Source organism: Dreissena polymorpha, chromosome 1 (genome assembly GCF_020536995.1).
Source record: "Dreissena polymorpha isolate Duluth1 chromosome 1, UMN_Dpol_1.0, whole genome shotgun sequence".
In the NCBI taxonomy this organism is placed as follows: Eukaryota; Metazoa; Mollusca; class Bivalvia; order Myida; family Dreissenidae; genus Dreissena; species Dreissena polymorpha.
The window spans coordinates 66,177,004-66,195,796 of NC_068355.1; the positions used below are offsets into that span (position 1 = coordinate 66,177,004).

Below are 18,793 nucleotides of genomic sequence, written 5' to 3' on the forward strand. Positions count from 1 at the left end.
AAATGTTCAAGTACTACCAAGAATCCAGAAGCATTTTTGCCATCGCTTCCTGACTGTCGATCTCCTGTCTTTCCATCAATTCTTGCCATCGCTCATACTCCTGACCAATGTTCAGTGCTGTCTTTGTGCGTGGCTCATCGTAACCTTCCACGATATGTCTTGTTCGTGGCCGGCCAACCTGCCGAATAGGGCGGCGCTTGGCCATTATTGGCAGGATGGGACGTTTCATCATCTGTGCCATCTGTGCCAACTGTGCCACTCCCTTTAGCTTTGAGAGCTTGGAGGGTCGCCCCCGCTTTCGGGGACCAATGTCTATAATGTCTGACATCACCTAAGTATTGGATAACAAATTGAGCAGTGTTATGGGAAGGATGGGCTTATTGCAAGAGTGCTTTAACCATTTACCACTTTAGCAGTTAGATACTTTTTTTACGCATTTGTAGTCCCTTAGAAAGCTAAATTTAATTAAAAGACCTTTCTTACTAGATTCAAGTTTTAAAGGCTTCATTTCCAACCCTAAGATACTGATGAGCAGTAAACAGCATAAAACCTGCGAGTTACTCGCAGGCTGTTCTGGTTTATGCTGTTTGCACATAGCCATTTTTATTTTGCTTCTGAGTGGGAAAAGGTTAATTGTCACTCCAGATTAATTTAAGCACATGCTTAAATTCAGCCCAATATTCACAGAATGAAGCTAAATTAATAACATCACGACTTTAAAAACTATAAAATTAAAAATACACCAAAAAAGCAAATGGCTACACATTTCCATATTCGGCTTAAGGAAGTTCTGCTACAAGTTTTTCTTCATAATGTCATTAAATCCAAATTAGAAATACAAAAGAATAGGATTTTGTTTAAAGCAAAGTGCTGTGTAAGGTAAACACATGAAATAATCAATGTTTACTTTTGAAATTGAATGGTGACCTATAGATTGGAAAGACACTAAGGGTTTAACATTCCTTGGCAATTTCTAATTTCTGAGAGAATGGGGCCTGGGAATTCCATAAAGGGGTTTGAATGAGATTTCTCAAGCCAATCTCTGGAGAAACTAGCTTACAAAAAATCTTTAACTTGCCTGTATAGTATACACAGTAGCAAGGGTTTCATCCTTCATTACTTATTATTTTCGGACACTACACATTTATCAGTGAAGGATGTATAATTTGTGGTAAAACAAGAGCATCGCATAACGGGTGCCACGCTCGGCTGCGGGTGCATTTTTTAATAAATGAAAGCTTGTCAGAATTTTTTTTTTGAGGTCACAGTGACCTTGACCTTTGACCTAGTGACCCAAAAATGGGTGTGGCATGTAGAACTCATCAAGGTGCAGCTACATGTGAAGTTTCAAAGTTTTAGGTTGAGGCACTTTGATTTAAGAGCCCGTGTTCAAAACCTTAACAAAATGTAAAGGTTTTAGCACGATGCGGACGTCGGAAGACGAGCTCGGGTTTTCTCCGAAAACAGCCAATCTAAAAATTAGCACAGACAAAAAGTTTAATCATGATTGGATAAAAACTATTTGAGTTAAGGAGCATGCAACATTAATAATACATGTGGCAAATCTTTGCTAATTCAAAAGCCATAATTCATTATAGCTTTGGGTGACCTGCCTCTTATTTCAACTTTGTGGAGATTTTATTCCCCAAAGAATTGTCAATACATGTATACGACTTTGATAATAATTTGAGTAACAGGTCGGACAAGTTTAATTTGGCCAATGTTTTTTATCATTCAAGGGCAATAGTTCTGAAGTCGTTCAAGCTGTCTTGATGTTTATCAACATGGATGGGATAGTATGCCCACAAACACTATCACCAAGTTTTATGATGATACACTTATATCTATTTAAAAACATGGCATTTTTTCAATTCAAGGGAAATACTTCAAAAGTGCTTGACATGATCAAACTGATATGGCTTCTTATCAAAATATTATCACCAAGGTTCCTGATGCTCCGATTAAAAAAAGGTGAAATATAGAGTGGAAATTTGCGTCCTGGACGCCAAAAGCCCCTTCAGAGCAGGCAGTAACCTCAAACGTCTTTTTTCAAACTGTCATGTAAAATTCTTATTTGGCATTCTAACAAATTAGCAACATTTAAGTACATTTATTGACTAGCAAAACAAATATCTAGGCGCAAAAAGGCACTAATGGTTTTGCAAACTTTAAAATCACTAGTTATAGCAAACATTGCCTATGAATTTATTTTATATTAGAAGAAAAAATGTGTTTAGCGAAAATTCCTTTGCGGAAGCCATTCATATTAAAATGAGAAGAGAACAAGACTATTGCCAAGCAATATATGTCCCCTACCGGCTCCACCATTGTCAGATTTTTTTAATATATATATTTGTTGCCATAGCAACCAGAATTTTTGACATAGGAACAAAATGAAATGACATGCATAATATCCTTATTGCCATCTATCCATGTTTAAAGTTTCATGATTTTTCTTAAGAACTTTTAAAGTTATCGCAGGATCCAGGAAAGTGTGACAGACAGACAGACACACAGAGCACAAAACATAAGTCCCCTCCGTTGAAACCGGTAGGGGACAATACACATTGCTCAGATGCTGGGGTGAGTATATGCTTTGTTTCAATTGTTGTCTAACTCTGAAAATGATAATAAGTTGGCATAACATTAGCGGTTTTTTTGCCCTAATGGGAAAAGTACCAGCACCAGACCATTCATTGTGTGTGTGTGTGTGTGGGGGGGGGGGGGACATTAATCGGGAATTTTTAAGACAGAAATTGGGAAGTTGTAGGCTTTTCCCTATGAGGAAAGTGCCGTTTTCTGGTACTTTAAAAAGAAGAAAAAAATAGTGCTATACATGTACCTTTTATTTGAACCAAGACCACTCTTTAATATCACAAAAAATGCATTTACCACTTTAAAAAGTTAAATACATATTTTGACATGTTTGTTGTCCCTTAAGTTAGAAATTTAAAATTAATTAAAGGACTTTCTTACTAGATTAAAGTTGTTAAGGTTTCAGTTCCAACCCTTACATACTCATGAGCAGCAAACAGCATAAAACCTGAACAGGCTGCAAGTTACTGTTCTGGTTTTATCCTGTTTGCACATACACAAGCCATTTCAATTTGTGGGAATGCCCTAAGTGGGAAAGGGTTAAACTAGAAGCACCATTCTAACTTGTATATGTTTGCTCCACTCCACTCATTGGGCTAGTCATAGACCTTAAATGACCAATTCAATATCTCGAAATATAATGTGATTTAAAAAAAAATACAAGTTAAAAAAAAACCTTTAAAAAATGAAACCCAAGGCACACATCTTGTTAAATGATGTTTAAACTCAACACTAAAGTACAAAGTTGTATAACTTGAAAGTAATGTTCATTTAAATAAAATATATTCAGAAATCATGATTTTTGAAATGCTAAAATAAGTAACATAAACATATAAATATATTAAAATAAACATTTAACACAAAAATTTCTCTTAATTTAGTTAATAACATTTACTGAATTAGTTTGCAAATAAAATACATATTCATCTCCAATCTTCTTTATAAATGCAATTGGTATCTATTTGTATGCAGCATCTATTTTCAATTAAATATGTTTTTAATTCGAAAAAGGCAAATCCTCCCCATTTTAAAAGAATGGAACCGCCTGTTTAAATTAAACTCGCCATTTTGAATACCGAATTTTGCCAGGGCACGTAAAAATCAATATTTCATTAGCAACAACGATTAATCTAGCCGAAAACTGACATTTAAAAAAGCTTTTTTCACCTATTTATGCCATTAAAATGACCTATGGAACACATATATACTTTCTCATTCTGGAGGTGTGGCTCTTACTTTAATCAACAATCACAGACAAAAACAGACGCAGGAAGAAAACATAAAGGTGGCCTACGCAATGTTTTTAGCCTTTTTTCTGAAATGCACACAAATTATCGATATTTTTAATAAAAATACTAAATAAAAATCTTTCGGTTTACTAACCTTATCAGTGTAATATTTTCCTCGCGAAAAAAAAGAATTGCGATGAAATCAATAAAGATTGCCATGCAAAAAAATTATCTCAAGCCCCAATTTTCAGAGGACCAAACCATTTTGTGAAATAAGGTAGGTTAGGACATTCATCAATGCTACTTGGACGCTCTATAATCGACATGGGTAAAAGCGTCTCTTGTGATTAAGGGGTGTTCTCAAAATTTTAATTTCAAATTGGAAAGAAGTTAGTATTAGTGGCATAAAGGGACATAGAAATGCGATCGCTGTAGCATGCGCATGAAAAAGCTATGTCACAAAGCATAGCTTCGCATAAATTTAAATTTCATTTTCGCGGCATTGACCTATTTAATATCAAATTTATGGCTCGAAGATATGTAACGTTTTACTGTTATTAAAGACGCTTTTATCCCGATTTGTATTTATATAAAATATGTTTGTCTCTTTATCTGGAAATCAATTCTTGATATATACAAACAACGACAACGATTTATTGCAGACATAAAATCGATTATTGATTTATACAGAAAGTCGAAAATTGTATATTGACGGAAGCTTTTATAAGTATTATAAACGAGGTGATATCACTCCTAATCTTCAAATAACGCCGTGGTTAAAGGTGCCTTTTCACGTTTTTTTAAAAATTTAATTAAGTTAAAAAAGTTTCAGATTCGCAATTGTTCGTTCTTGTCAATATATTTGTGAGGAAACAGTACTACTAAACATTTATCGTGCTCTAAAATATTCACTTTATGCATCTTTTGACGATTTAAAAACCCGAAGATTAAAAAGCATTGCAACGCGAAACCATTGAATCATTTCGAGACTTCTATTGTTGTCGTTATATTTTGTGAAACTACGAGATTGCATCTATAAATTATAAAATACATCACTAATTTTATGAGCACGGACGGGCTAGTGGTCTAAGCCTTAGACTTTTACTCCAAAGGTCAGTGGTTCGAGCCCAGATGAGGGTTACTTTTTTTCTTTCTTTAATTGTATTTTTTTATTTTAATTTTACTGGAGTTCTTTAGATCCAATGTCCACATGAAACAATATAAAGCATTTAATGACAAACTTCAATACATGCCAAAATCTTTGATAAGCCTCGACGATATGCGCTACAGCACTTGCATACACATACACGGTACATGTATTTTGTAAAAGTTTGAAGAAAATCGCAGGTAAAATGTTGGAGTTTCAAACAAGAGATTTCAGATGCAATTTAAAAAAGGACAATAACTCATTAAAAAGGAACGCAGTCGTGAAAAAATGGCAATTTGCGTTTTAGCCTTTCAGATAATTATTCTATTAAATTTTGACGGAACTTACGCTTATCTTGTAGGTATAGTGAAGATTTTGTACGTACCTTTTTTAACTTTTACAATATGCGGTGTAGAGCTTGGATATAATAATTATGTACAAGTATAATTACAATCGTTTGGTTTCTCATACAAGATAAAGTAGCAAAGCACATAAGAGGATGGATGATAGCTGCGTTGCACGTGCGAAATGACGCCTACCTGCACGTACCGTATCTGTACGCCCATCGGGATGGGGCGGGCGGGAAATAACAATGCACCTTCAATCGAATTGTTTCTTTAATTAAAGATATCCAACTCCATTTTGTATAAGGAATCGAGATTACCAAGAGAATTGTGTATCGATTGAAAAATGTGTTGACACTTACCATGCGTTCTTTGTCTGTCACTCGATTTTTAAAATGCGAAGGATTAAAAATGAACGTTTTCGTCAACTTTATCATTATTCAAGCGTGCAGTTTAACGACTTACGGTATATGGCAATATTTAAATAACGGGACTATAGAGTTCCGGAATGAACACATAATATTATATAAAGGGACCTTTTCACGTTTTGGTAAATTGACAAAATTACAAAAAGTGGTTTCAGATTCGCAAATTTACGTTTTAGTTATGATATTTGTGAGGAAATAGTAATACTTAATATTTACCATGCTCTCAAATATCCGTTATATGCATCTTTTGACGATTTGAAAACCTAAAATTTATAAAGCTTTGCAACGCGAAACGATTGAATGATTTGGAAAGTTCTGTTGTTGTCGTTATATTTTGTGAAACTACGAGGATTGCTTATTTAAATAAAAAATACATCCGCTCATAACATGAGTATGGGTGGTCGATTATTTCCATATTGTAGCTGTTTTATACTTGTTACATTTATACACATGTTTATATAGTCGGTTCAATAGCCTTAATGGCTCATGTTGTCTATTTATGTCTTGCCGACTCAAAATAAATCTTATCTTATCTTATCTTGTCGATTGGACTAAGGCTCCTAGCAGTAGACTTTTTACTCCAGGGGTCACTGGTTCGAGTCCAGTCGCGGGTTACTTTTTTCCTTTTTTAATTGTATTCTTGTTTTTTTTTACTGGAGATTTTTTTTATGTCCAATGTTTAAATGTATCAATATATAGCAATTAATGACGACCTTCCATACATGCCAAAATCTGTGAAAAGGCCCCTTTAAGAAAGAAACAAAAAAGTTTATCCTCAACGGGACTCTTCACAGTTTCCTTTCTCATAATTTGCACGATCAACGTAACCACTCAATCATAGGGACTTATATATTCCATCATGACTTTTAAACTTGGTATTGGATCCACTTTTTTGTAGCATTTTTTTACCTAAAAGAGACAGAAGTACTCGAAATTAATTGATCGTTTCGCTTTATGACTGCATCGGTTTCTATTGATTACTCATTAACGAACGTGTATCTTGAGTATCAGTTTTCTTCATTAATATTTCTTTTGCTTCTTGATAAACGATTTTTTTAGTTGAATATGTGATATTTTGTAATTTTAACAATCACGACGCTGATTTCCATCTAATATCTTTCAAATTCTTCATGCATTATGAATCAGTCAGCTTTAACATTGAATAAAGAATATACTTAAACTTCTATTTATATAAATAAATATGTTTTGTTGGGCTTGCCCACAATTTCATTTTTTAGATTTGATACTTTCGCTTTAAAAGCGGCGTAAAACCATGATATTTGATAGGTTTGAGACCGCCCCTATCATCGAGGAGCATTACAAGCGTCGGTTATACATACGGTTGTGTGGCACAGAGATCATCTGCTATAAACATATGGTATTAATACACATTTGATGTTAAATAAATCGTGGTTCCTCTTGATAAATTTATGAAAGAAAGTTGTTCGCACTTTTGTTATTTATGCCACCCAAACTTAGCGAATATAACTAAACAATTATGTTAAAAGAAGAAACACAGCGTCACAGGAATCCGGGTCCGTTCGCCCTAATTTCTGTTCGCCCTAAATCCTGTTCGCCCTGGGTCCGTTCGCCCTAAATTTTATTATCAAAGTAGGGAAGCAATACATATAACGAAATTTGTTATCTTTTAAACATTTTAATAAATAAATGACAACTAAGCTACATACTTGCCAACATGTGTGAAAAATCAAGACGGCGCTCTTTAACGTGTAAGCGTGTTTGTAACAAAGCCGTCAAAGGCCAGTAATTTTCTCTAATTGTTTATTATATTAATTAATGAAAACTTTATGTTACACCTTTATTGCCCGGGCATGAGGCTGTTCCTTGATACGCTGTTTGATCATAACAAAACATAAATACGATAATGCTTTACTGGGAATTATGCATGTGCGTAAAGTGTCGTTCCAGATTAGCCTGTGCAGTTCGCACGGGCTAATCAGGGACTACACTATCTGCCTTAACTTAACTGGAGACATCATTTAAACGAAAATTTCTATAAGAGCTGAAATTGTCGTCCCATGTTTTAATGAATAATTTAAATATGTTAAAACATTACGTTTCATTTACAATAACTTACAATGGTGGAAGACTTCGCTCGAAGAGGAAGCTTCGGGTCAGCTGGGTGCACATGCGCATTGGAGCATAGACGGAAGTCACTGCCTTTTATGTAGGACTGTCGCGTGACAACGCATTTTTTTACTTCGCACGCTACACCGCCAGAATGTGGAACTCTTGTTAGCATTCTGGAAATATGTGTATTATCTTACATGGCAATCGGGTATAATATAGTTAAGCACATTTTATGAAATTCATAATCATTAATGAAGCGTTCTCGTAAATTGAGTTGCCCATCGATTGTTGGTCAGTGTTGGTGAGTGCTCTTTCATCTTCATCCGCATCGTTTTCGGTGATTTCTGGCCAGTTTCTTTCCTCACACTGTTTGCATATGAAATGCAAACCATCATTCCGTTGGGCCTGATGATAGGCCTCATTGCGGAAGAGAAACCTATCACCGAAGACGTCATTTATCATATATATCGGTCTTTTTGGTTTGCTTATACAATAAATGGTCTTTTTAATTGAAAAGGCGGACGAAATCGACTAAGGTTATAATATAAATTGACATTTTATCTCTCCATTTGGAGACCGTTTACATAATTTACGAAATTGGCCTTTAAGTTGCGCTGCTTACCATTTTAATATTGATATAATTAAATAATAATAATCTTATACCTTAATGTATTTATTATAATTGAACATTTTCTTTGAGGCCAATTTCTACACAATGTAAAATATACCGCTATGTTTCATTTTTTATTTACTTAATCATACGCTAATAATCATATTAAAGATAATTTCAAAAAAAAAAAATAATAACAGTTCTGTTTTATAAACATGATTTATGCATTCATCAATATTTAGTATACTCTTTAGGATATTAGTTTTAACTTAATAATCATATTCTACATAACTAATTTCTATATGCTTTAGTAATTGTTCTCAATGTTAACTAAATTAGGTTAAAGGTGCCTTTTCACAGATTTTGGCATTTTTTAACTTATTCATTAAATGCTTTATATCGATAAATGTAAACATTGGATCGTAAAAGCTCCAGTAAAAAATCAAGAATAAAATTAAAAAAAGGAAAAGAACATTGCCCGGACCAGGTTTCGAACCAGTGACCCCTGGAGTCCTGCCAGAGTCCTGAAGTAAAAACGCTTTAGCCTACTGAGCTATTCCGCCAAGTACACTTAGTAGACGTATTTTATACCTTCTATAAGCAATCTTCGTAGTTTCACAAAACTTAACGACAAAAACAGAACTCTCCAAATTATTCAATCGTTTCGCGTTGCAACGCTTTATAATTTTTAGGTTTTAAAATCGTCAAAAGATGCATATAATGGCTATATTAGACCATGGTAAATGTTCAGTATTACTGTTTCCTCACAAATATCATAACTAAAACGAAAATTTGCGAATCTGAAACAACTTTTTTCAATTTTGTCAATTTACCAAAGCGTGAAAAGATCCCTTTAAAACGACACTCAATCAATCAATTAACACAGACCATTATCTCTTTAATCTCTTAATTAATCGACAACGATCAATAAAGGCCAGTTGCTACTTCACACAGCGCAATACACGCGAGAATTATTGGAAATTGATCAGTTTAGTAAATTGAATATTGATGATGTTTTTATTGAGATTTAATGATGTTTATATGAATTTTAAATTAATTTGCCTATGCAGGGATCGACAAGATTACAAGAATATAGATACTCCGACAGACGGTGGTTATATATTGCTGAATGAAAGAACCATAAACAACGCAAGAAGTTACACTCAAAATCTCATAATCTTAATGATTATAATACACATATTAATGTACAAATAATTTATAAATTTAATATATACAGCTTATATATAAAATAATAAATGATGCACTTTATATTGTGTACAAGGTGTTCATACCCCGATATGGAAATGATAATATAGGGCGAACAAACCCAGGGCGAACGGACCCAGGGCGAACGTGTAACTAGGGCGAACGGACCCGATACCGCGTCACAGGGATTTTTTCGGTTTTGTTTTTTGCTCTCATAACTTCAGACATCAACATGATTTACCTTGATCTTCGGGCCGTAATATTAGACAAAGTCTATCGTGGCCCCTCTTCTGAAAAATGTTTATATGCGACATAGAGTGCGCTACACAATTGTTTAATTTTTTTTCGTTTTCCAGTTCTCTTTGTTCAAATGCAATTTGAACACATTCAGGAATGTTGCAGAGACTGTTTCTTCTGAAAGTGCATTCCACATGTTCACTGTCCTAGCTCCAAATGAATATAGCTTTACATTATGATGGCACTTTATTTTGATGAATTTTAGGTGATGACCTCTCAAATTCCCTTGAGCCAAGTTGAATATATTGCTCCATTTTAGGTCGTCCAATCCGTAAATAGACTTGTACAGTGTAATCATATCACTCCTATCTCTTCGGTACTCCAGAGTTGGTAGACTAAGGAATTTTAGTCTTTCTTCATACAGGGGGGCATGCTTATACGGGAGCTTACTGCGTTTAAGTGAGAAAGTTGTTGCAAAACTTCAAAGATGGCGTCGTTTGTTGGATTTTCTTAAAGGAAGGCAGGATATTTTCACCCGGTAAACCCCTTTGTATTTATAATTATTTTAAATGAATACGATGTTTTGGCTCTCCGGTGTGTGTGCTTCCCTTGGTTTTTTGTTTCCAGATCGTAGAAGTCGGGATAAAAAAGTTATTGAAGGAAAACCGTCCACAAATCTGTTGTCTACTTACGGGATGTTCGAGAAATTGGATGTACAAATATCATTTTCTCTTATAATACACAGTATTGACACACCTGAACAGTAAAATATAAATAAAACCATGATTATTTCATTTTACCGACGCCGTTTTATCACTGATAATTAATTTATTGGCAAACATTATTGGTTTAACCCCCTTATTTGGAACTGACTTCCTTTTAAGCACATTTTGGAACCTGACTTCCAAATGACAAACAGCTCTTTCATATGTAAAAGAGCTTGACATGATATACCTACCCATCTTAAATAAAGTGTATATGTGTACTTCAATATTATAGTTTTATAGCATGTTACGTGGTGCAATATAAGTGTTTTCTTAATCACGTTACTTACTGTAGAATAATAATAATGCTGTTCGAAAAACCTGCCGACCAATTGAAACAATTCACCTATTTACAAGAAGATGGGTTGTGTGGTTGCTGATGTACGAGATAATTGAACGTTTATCTTTCAGTTATATTATAATTAATTCCATGTATTTTATGACGTGTCGACCTTATTCTGCTATGAACTTTTTTTAACCATTCTTTTACTGTCTTTTCAGATGATGCAGGTTAAAGGGTGAAAATAAGTGCATCTTTCGTTGCAGTATATGTAATCAGGAATTTTACATCAGGGGAGGATTGAGATATCATGCCCCATTCATGGACCACATGAGTTTAAATGTAGAATATGCAAGAAAGAATCCTTCAACAGAGCCGGACTAAAACAGCAAATAAAAAACACGAACATAACAAAACATGTACAGCTGATGTTTGTAGTGTTTTTGTTTTATTTCTAAAGTCTACATAGACACGTCTGACATATAATTGCTATGAGTGCTACTTACTTACACGTTTTATTCCGTATATGTCATGATGCTAGTTTCTCACTTTGTTATGTAAATAAACCATTATCTGTGTTACGTCATTTCTTCCTATGATGTCTCTGCATAAATTTTCAATTGTATTCAGCACTTACATACATGATAAAAAAAAGATTTGGGTCGGATTTAAATCGTTATGCATATGACATTATATTAACATTACTAACGATTAGAAGGCAATGATAGGAACAAACGAAATAATCTTTCTAAGTGAACCAATACTTTATTCCCTCAATACAACAGTCATAAATAATATGTATTCACATAGGTATAAAAGAGAAAAAACATACATGTATAAAAATTATATTGATCACTTCTACTGAAATCATATCGTGTATTGCATTTGCACAGATCTTTCTATCCAATACAAATTCACTTTTTGCGATTATAATATAGTGACCAACTCAGAACTGGTTTAAAAGGTCGTCCAAAATGTGTTACATCAAAGTCACATACATGTATCAGTATCGTTATGGTAAAACGCGTCAAATGTCATTGTATTAAATAAACAATTCATATTTAAGTATCATAAAAAAAACATCCACAGATATGCATCTTCTAAGCAGATGTCAGGTATTCCAAATTGCTTCATGTATTCCAAATCGCAACAATGGCAGTATTTTGTTACATCAACCTTATACTAGTATCAAACCGGCTTTACCCTCTTCTGTTTTCATTACACTTTTATTGCACGTATATGTGATTGTTTGGCAAGGTACTTCGACGTAATCTTTTTTGTTTGATTGGTGGGTTTTTATGTACCTTTCGCATTCTAGAGCGGTACACACTTCGTTACGCCGTCTTTTTTAATCTTGGCATCCTCAACATATATAACTAGCGTCTTGATATCTGGAAAAAGTAAGCATAGTATTCCGTTGAATGCATATTCAAACATAAGTATGTCCATATGTGTTAAAATAAACAGGTAAGAATTACACTGTGTTTATGATACCGTCGAATGTCTTATATTACACACACTAAATGTTAGCGTTAAGTACGCGATAAAACATATAATAATACAAATTAATAATAAAACAATTAATAGAAAAAAGAAGACTCTTGATTTCTTCAAGTGAAAATGTTTTCCAAGACATTCGCACCAATGCGGAATTCATTCACAAAAGTTATTTCGCATAAAACCTTGTAACATAGGAAAGAGCTGTTAATCAATTGGAAGTCAGGTCCCAAAATGTGCTTAAAAGGAAGTTTAGTTCCAAAAATGAGGGTTAACCCGTTATAATTTGGCATTAAATGAATTATTAGACATAGCAACGCGTCGAGATAATAAAATATTCGTGATTTATGTTAATTTTACTGTACACATGCACAAATACTGTTTATTATGAGAGAAAATGATATTCGAACATCCAACATCTCGAAGATCAACATATTTGTCGGCGGTTTTGCTTCAATAACTTTTTTATTCCGACGTCTACGGTTTTGAAACAAAAAACCGAGGGGAGCACAAACACCGTAGAGCCGAAAGGGCTTATTCATTTAAAAGAAATATAAATATAAACTGGCTTACCGGGTGAAAATATCCGCTTCTCCTTCACGAAATACACTTAAACGACGCCATCTTTGAAGTTTTGCAACAACTTTCTCACTTAAACGCGGTAAGCTCCCGTATACGCGTGCCTCCCTGTTCATATGGGAGGGTAGAACATGCAGGAACAAGTCATGTAAAATGGGACTTTGACTTGGAGCCTGGGGGGGGCTAGGAGACAACATCCTTTACGAGCCACACTTGCCTGGATAATTTTTCTCTTTATAGTCATATGCCCTGTTAACATGTGCATCTTTAAAAAAGATTTTTTTAGAAAAAAACACAATTTTATTTCAAACATTTTCAAGGCCATAACTCAGTAAAAACATATGAAATAACAGCCTCAACATCTGTGCATAAATTTGACTGATTCTCTAAGCTTTACGAAATGATCTAATAATCACTTAGCCATAATATTACACACATTTTGATAATCATCAAATCAAAATAGTCTTTACATTTAAAGAAGATTAATGGGCAGCACTGGTTCAGGATCAATTGTGATTTAACTAAAGGAAAATAAGGAAAATAGCACAAGTAACGGTCTTATATTGCTAATGTGCATTTTACTGAAAAAGAAATACAACAGGTTTGAGTTTCTTCTTTCAATATTGTTAACTCTTGTACAGGCATTTTCCTGGCCATTTTGGGAAAAATGCAATTTCAAAATTGTAAATTTGTGGTGTGAAATGTCCACTGTCAGATTAAAAAATGATATAATATTAGACGCTACTGTTAATAATAATTAAAATGATAAGAAAAAATCTTGTAAATTATAGTCAAAAACTGTTTAAAATGTAATTTAAATAAACTTGAGATAAAATTATCATTAGACACTACTTTTTGAACATTTTTTTAATTTGGAGGTTTTTTTCTTATTGGGAGTGTTTTTGTTAACATTTGCTTTTGGCATTGGTATTGAATACTTGTTGAGGACCAAAAGCCAAAGATGACAAACTACCAAAAACCTGTTTAATTAATTATGTTTGATGTTGTCAAACCAGTTAAAATTTATAACTAAAAACGCTTTCTGTGTATGCTGTAAATTTTCTTTATGTTATACAAATACAATTATTATGCCCCACTTTGAAGAAGAGGGGGTATATTGTTTTGCTCATGTCGGTCGGTCGGTCAGTCTGTCCGTCCGTCCGTCCGTCGGTCCGTCCACCGAATGGTTTCCGGATGATAACTCAAGAACGCTTATGCCTAGGATCATGAAACTTCAAAGGTACATTGATCATGACTCGCAGATGAACCCTATTGATTTTCAGGTCACAGGTCAAAGGTCACGGTGACTTGACACAGAAAAATGGTTTCCGGATGATAACTCAATAACAGTTATGCCTAGGATCATGAAACTTCCAAGGTACATTGATCATGACTTGCAGATGACCCGTATTGATTTTCAGGTCACTAGGTCAAAGGTCAAGGTCACGGTGACTCGACACAGTAAAATGGTTTCCGGATGATAACTCAAGAACGCCTACGCCTACGATAATGAAACTTAATATGTACATTGATCATGACTCACAGATGACCCCTATTGATTTTCAGGTTACTAGGTCAAAGGTCAAGGTCATGGTGACTCGACACAGTAAAATGGTTTCCGGATGATAACTCAAGATGGCTTACGCCTAGGATAATGAAACTTAATATGTACATTGATCATGACTTGCAGATGACCCCTATAGATTTTGAGGTCACTATGTCAAAGGTCAAGGTCACGGTGACTCAAACTAGCAAAATGGTTTCCGGATGATAACTCAAGAATGTTTATGCCAAGGATCATGACACTTCCTAGGTACATTGATCATGACTCGCAGATTTCCCCTTTTGATTTTCAGGTCACTAGGTCAAAGGTCACGGTGACTCGACACAGTAAAATGGTTTCCGGATGATAACTCAAGAAAGCTTACGCCTAGGATCATGAAACTTCATAGGTTCATTGATCATGACTCGCAGATGACCCCTATTGATTTTCAGGTCACTAGTTCAAAGGTCAAGGTCACAAAGACTCGACACAGTAAAATGGTTTCCGGATGATAACTCAAGAAAGCTTACGCCTAGGATCATGAAACTTCATAGGTACATTGACCATTATTGGAAGATGACCCCTGTTGATTTTCAGGTCACTAGGTCAAAGGTCAAGGTCACAGTTACAAAAAAAGTATTCACACAATGGCTGCCACTACAACTGACAGCCCATATGGGGGGCATGCATGTTTTACAAACAGCCCTTGTTTAGAAATTAAAGCAGTAACTTTTGCTTACTGATTTTTACTTTTGTAATTTCAAATTAAGCAATGGCTCATCATTTACCAGTAATTTACCCCTGGCATACACTTTTCTGGAGCCAAATTGATCATAGGACGTAGAAATACAACTCACTTCAAGTGGCTATTTTGGGGGTTGGGTATGAAAAAATATTGATGCCAAATGCAAGCTTCTTTAGTTGAATTTTACATATTGTAGCAATTGGCTAATTTGGTGAATGGCAGCACAAGCCCTTTAGTAAATAAATACATTTTATATTAAACTGATTGATTATGACAGAACAACGTATTCATGTGAGCTACATTGTGCTTCCAAAGCTGCCCTTAAGCAAATCTCGTGTTCGCTCATAAATGTTCAGATATCAAATCCGGAAATTCACATGGAATATATTGGAATACCAAAAAATACAAACAAGCATTTTGTATCGAGTTAATTCTATGTTACCAGACCACGATGGAACATCTAGTGTGGAAGTTTTGGCTATTGCTATACCAGGGCCCAGGATCAACGGTTCACAGTGGTTTACACACGGACTGGACAGAATGAAAACACACTGTTAAGAACTTTGTTTTTGCAAATATCTCAAGTAATTGAAATATGTTTGCAAAAATCTTTAGTGCATAAAAGACAGTTTTTCTTGCAGTTAGTGCCGATATCTTAAGATTTTAGAATATGTTATTAAATATGCCTGAAATTGGTGCCAAAATTTCATGTTGCATGCAGCACAACCGTGTATATGAAATCATTCCACATCGAATTGTTTGCCAAAGACACAGGCTTATTAAATAAAGTAATTGCCAAGTTTTTTACATTGCTAAAAGCGGCATAAAAAATGGTCTTTTATGCACTAGTTCAAATTCTTCAGAAAAATTGTTTTAAAAAGTTATTTGAAAAAAAGCACCACTTACCAGTGTGTTTACATCCATTAAAGTTCAAGGGTGAACCCCATAAAGTCATGTGATCCTGGACCCTGTATAAGGAACATTTATTGTTTATGTGTTAACTTCATTTTTGAAATATTGTAAGAAATATTCGTTGATTTTGAGTGTTTATAGGCTTTTAATTGCTTAATGTAGTGCCTGCAGCAGCCTCATTCAAATTGTGATTAAGGTCATGACATACAGCAGACCTTTTATAGCTGTTACTACAGGTCCATACAAGGGCTCTTCAAGCTTGTCTTCAACTGAATTGAAGTTTGAATTTTTTTTTAGACACATTTATCCAAGACAGATGTAAGCAGATTAAATGTTGTAGCTGCTGCAATCTGACCTTTGAAAAGGCGGCACACTGCACTAGACCATTAAGGAATAATGGTGAAAAGCAGAGTCAGATATTCAAAAGTTGATGGTTCATCACCAGATTTCCAAGATGGTAAGTTTTGGAGGGTTTAATCTACTCATGTATATCCCTCCAGACTAAACAGGTTTGCTAAACATTAAAGTTGATTTGCGCAAGCACTTCGAGATAAACCACAGTAAATACATGTTAAATCGGGACTCGGGACAAATTTTTTTATCGACATATCGAATTATTCAACATAACGAAAATCGAGATAAGCGATGTTTATTTATATAGATAAAGAAGGAAAAAAATGGGACATTGAGCTTACTTCGACATATCAAGAATATAGAGATATCCGATGTCGAGATAACGAGAGTGGACTGTATGTCAATTAATACAATTTGTACAATTTGGGGATGTACAATTTACAAACTGATTCTAAATGGGTACAATATCAATGCATGTATATTTGTCTAATATTAATTTCATACCATCAATTTATAAATAAGCCTTGCCTAGGAAAAAAGGGGGCTTGCTGTGTTGAGTATTGACTTGGTTAACCCTAAGCAGTCCGCACAGGCTATTCAGGGACATCGTTTGTGCTTTTTATGATATTTTTTATTTAACTCTTTCAGTGCGGGAACCGAATTTTGAAGGCCTGTGCAAACAGTTTTAATCCAGATGAGACGCCACAGAACGTGGCGTCTCATCTGGATCCAAACTGTTTGCTATTCTGATAGTATTCTTTGGAAAAAAATCGAAGAAAATGCTAATTTTAGAAAATCAGCAGACGACATTTTAGCAGACGACAAATTTCCCAGCATGCAAAGGGTTAAAGGAAGTTAATTCTTAGTGAAAGCCCAGTTTAGGGGGAAAGTGTTGTCCCTGATTAGCCTGTGTGGACTGCATAAAGCCCCATTTTCCCAGAGCAAGGTTAAAGAATAGTATTTTTTATCCATTTTCTCATCGTCTTTTACAACTTCAAAGAACTTGAATCAGTGGCCCTCATCAAAGAAAACTCAGATGATGAAGTGGCGATTTATAAGCAGAGGACTTCTGGGTTGGCCAAGACCACTTTTACAGCTGAGGAGGGGGTTGAGGCTATTGGCTTCGGACTCTTCCAAATTCGTCTCTACATTATCTGTGGACTCTTTACGGTAATAAATCTTTTCAGGTGTTGAAATAAATACAGAAAACAACTTTCTAATATTTATGGCTAATAAATTGCTATTATTCATTTTGTATATCAATTACTTGGATGGTGTGTTTCTTAATGCATTATTAAACCCTTTTAATGTAATAAAAGTTAGGCTTTGTGGTAAGTGTTTTCTTAGCTTTTGTTGAATAACTTAATTAATCAAGGACAACAATTCTGCTTTACTCACATTTTTTGTTAAAAAGAAGCGTCATGTAGATGAAAATCCAGTCAAAGCGTAAAGTGTCGTCCCTGATTAGCCAGTGAGGACTGTATGGGCTAATCTGGGACGACGCTTTAAGCACATACATTAAGCCCTGTTCTCGTTGAATGCGGCTGGATTGCTCAATTCCTGTATGTTGTATCACAGGCTGCAGACTCTCTGGAGATGATGCTGCTGGCTGTGTTATCCCCAGTACTGCGCTGTGAGTGGCAGCTTGAACAGTTCCAAGTTGCCTTCATCACCACGGTAACCATTACATTGCAGTTAAAGGAAAACACTTCATATATTTGCTACTATAGAGAAAGAATAAATTTACTGTTGTTAAGAACTCCCAAGTTGCTGATTATTGACAGAATAACAACAATATATATTTTCCATTTATGTTAAATGGTACACACTTTTCTTTACATACACAAAAAACACATTTGTTGTTGTTAAGCATGCCGATAAACAGCACAAATTCTGTGTTGATTGTCTCATTATGATATTTGTCAGATTATGTTGGAATCTAAATTATGTTTGCTGTATGTTTGTTTAACGCTCAATAAAATTCAAGTGTTCTCATGTATTGCTGTGAAACCACTTTTGTTCATGATCACAGGGTTAAACCTCTTTGCAAGACAACTTCAAATCATTGTTCATTCATTAATTAACCATTCATATGAATAGAACATTATAGCTTAACCCGTTTCCACTTAGATTCATGTTTTTACATATTTGTAGTCCCTGTGGAAGTTAATTTTAATTAAAGACCTTTCTTACTAGAGTCAAGTTTTGAAGGCATCATTTCTAACCCTTAGG

At 34.6% G+C, this 18,793-nt stretch overlaps 2 protein-coding genes across 57 annotated transcripts in view; one reads left to right on the forward strand and one right to left on the reverse strand.

The window, feature by feature from the left end:
- The window catches only part of LOC127833171 (zinc finger protein Xfin-like), a 32,495-nt gene extending 28,397 nt beyond the window's left edge, over window positions 1-4,098 (reverse strand). For 6 of the 7 annotated variants that reach the window (XR_008027259.1, XR_008027258.1, XR_008027257.1 and 3 more), the window contains exons 1-2: window positions 3,763-3,860; window positions 18-331 (exon numbers count right to left, since the gene is read on the reverse strand). Coding sequence is in view for 2 of the 7 variants with exons in the window: in XM_052358372.1 (XP_052214332.1) it covers window positions 18-328 (311 nt within the window). In the remaining 5 variants the exon portion in view is untranslated. Of the gene's footprint in view, window positions 1-17; window positions 332-3,762; window positions 3,861-3,978 lie in introns of those variants that run through there. The other variant, XM_052358373.1, reaches the window with a different exon arrangement.
- Window positions 4,099-7,026: 2,928 nt separating this feature from the next.
- Window positions 7,027-18,793, forward strand: part of LOC127833244 (putative transporter SVOPL) — a 77,504-nt gene continuing 65,737 nt past the window's right edge. For all 50 annotated transcript variants that reach the window (XR_008027369.1, XR_008027330.1, XR_008027368.1 and 47 more), the window contains exons 1-4: window positions 7,027-7,121; window positions 16,505-16,664; window positions 17,562-17,731; window positions 18,140-18,238. Coding sequence is in view for 12 of the 50 variants with exons in the window: in XM_052358608.1 (XP_052214568.1) it covers window positions 16,604-16,664; window positions 17,562-17,731; window positions 18,140-18,238 (330 nt within the window). In the remaining 38 variants the exon portion in view is untranslated. The remainder of the gene's footprint in view (window positions 7,122-16,504; window positions 16,665-17,561; window positions 17,732-18,139; window positions 18,239-18,793) is intronic.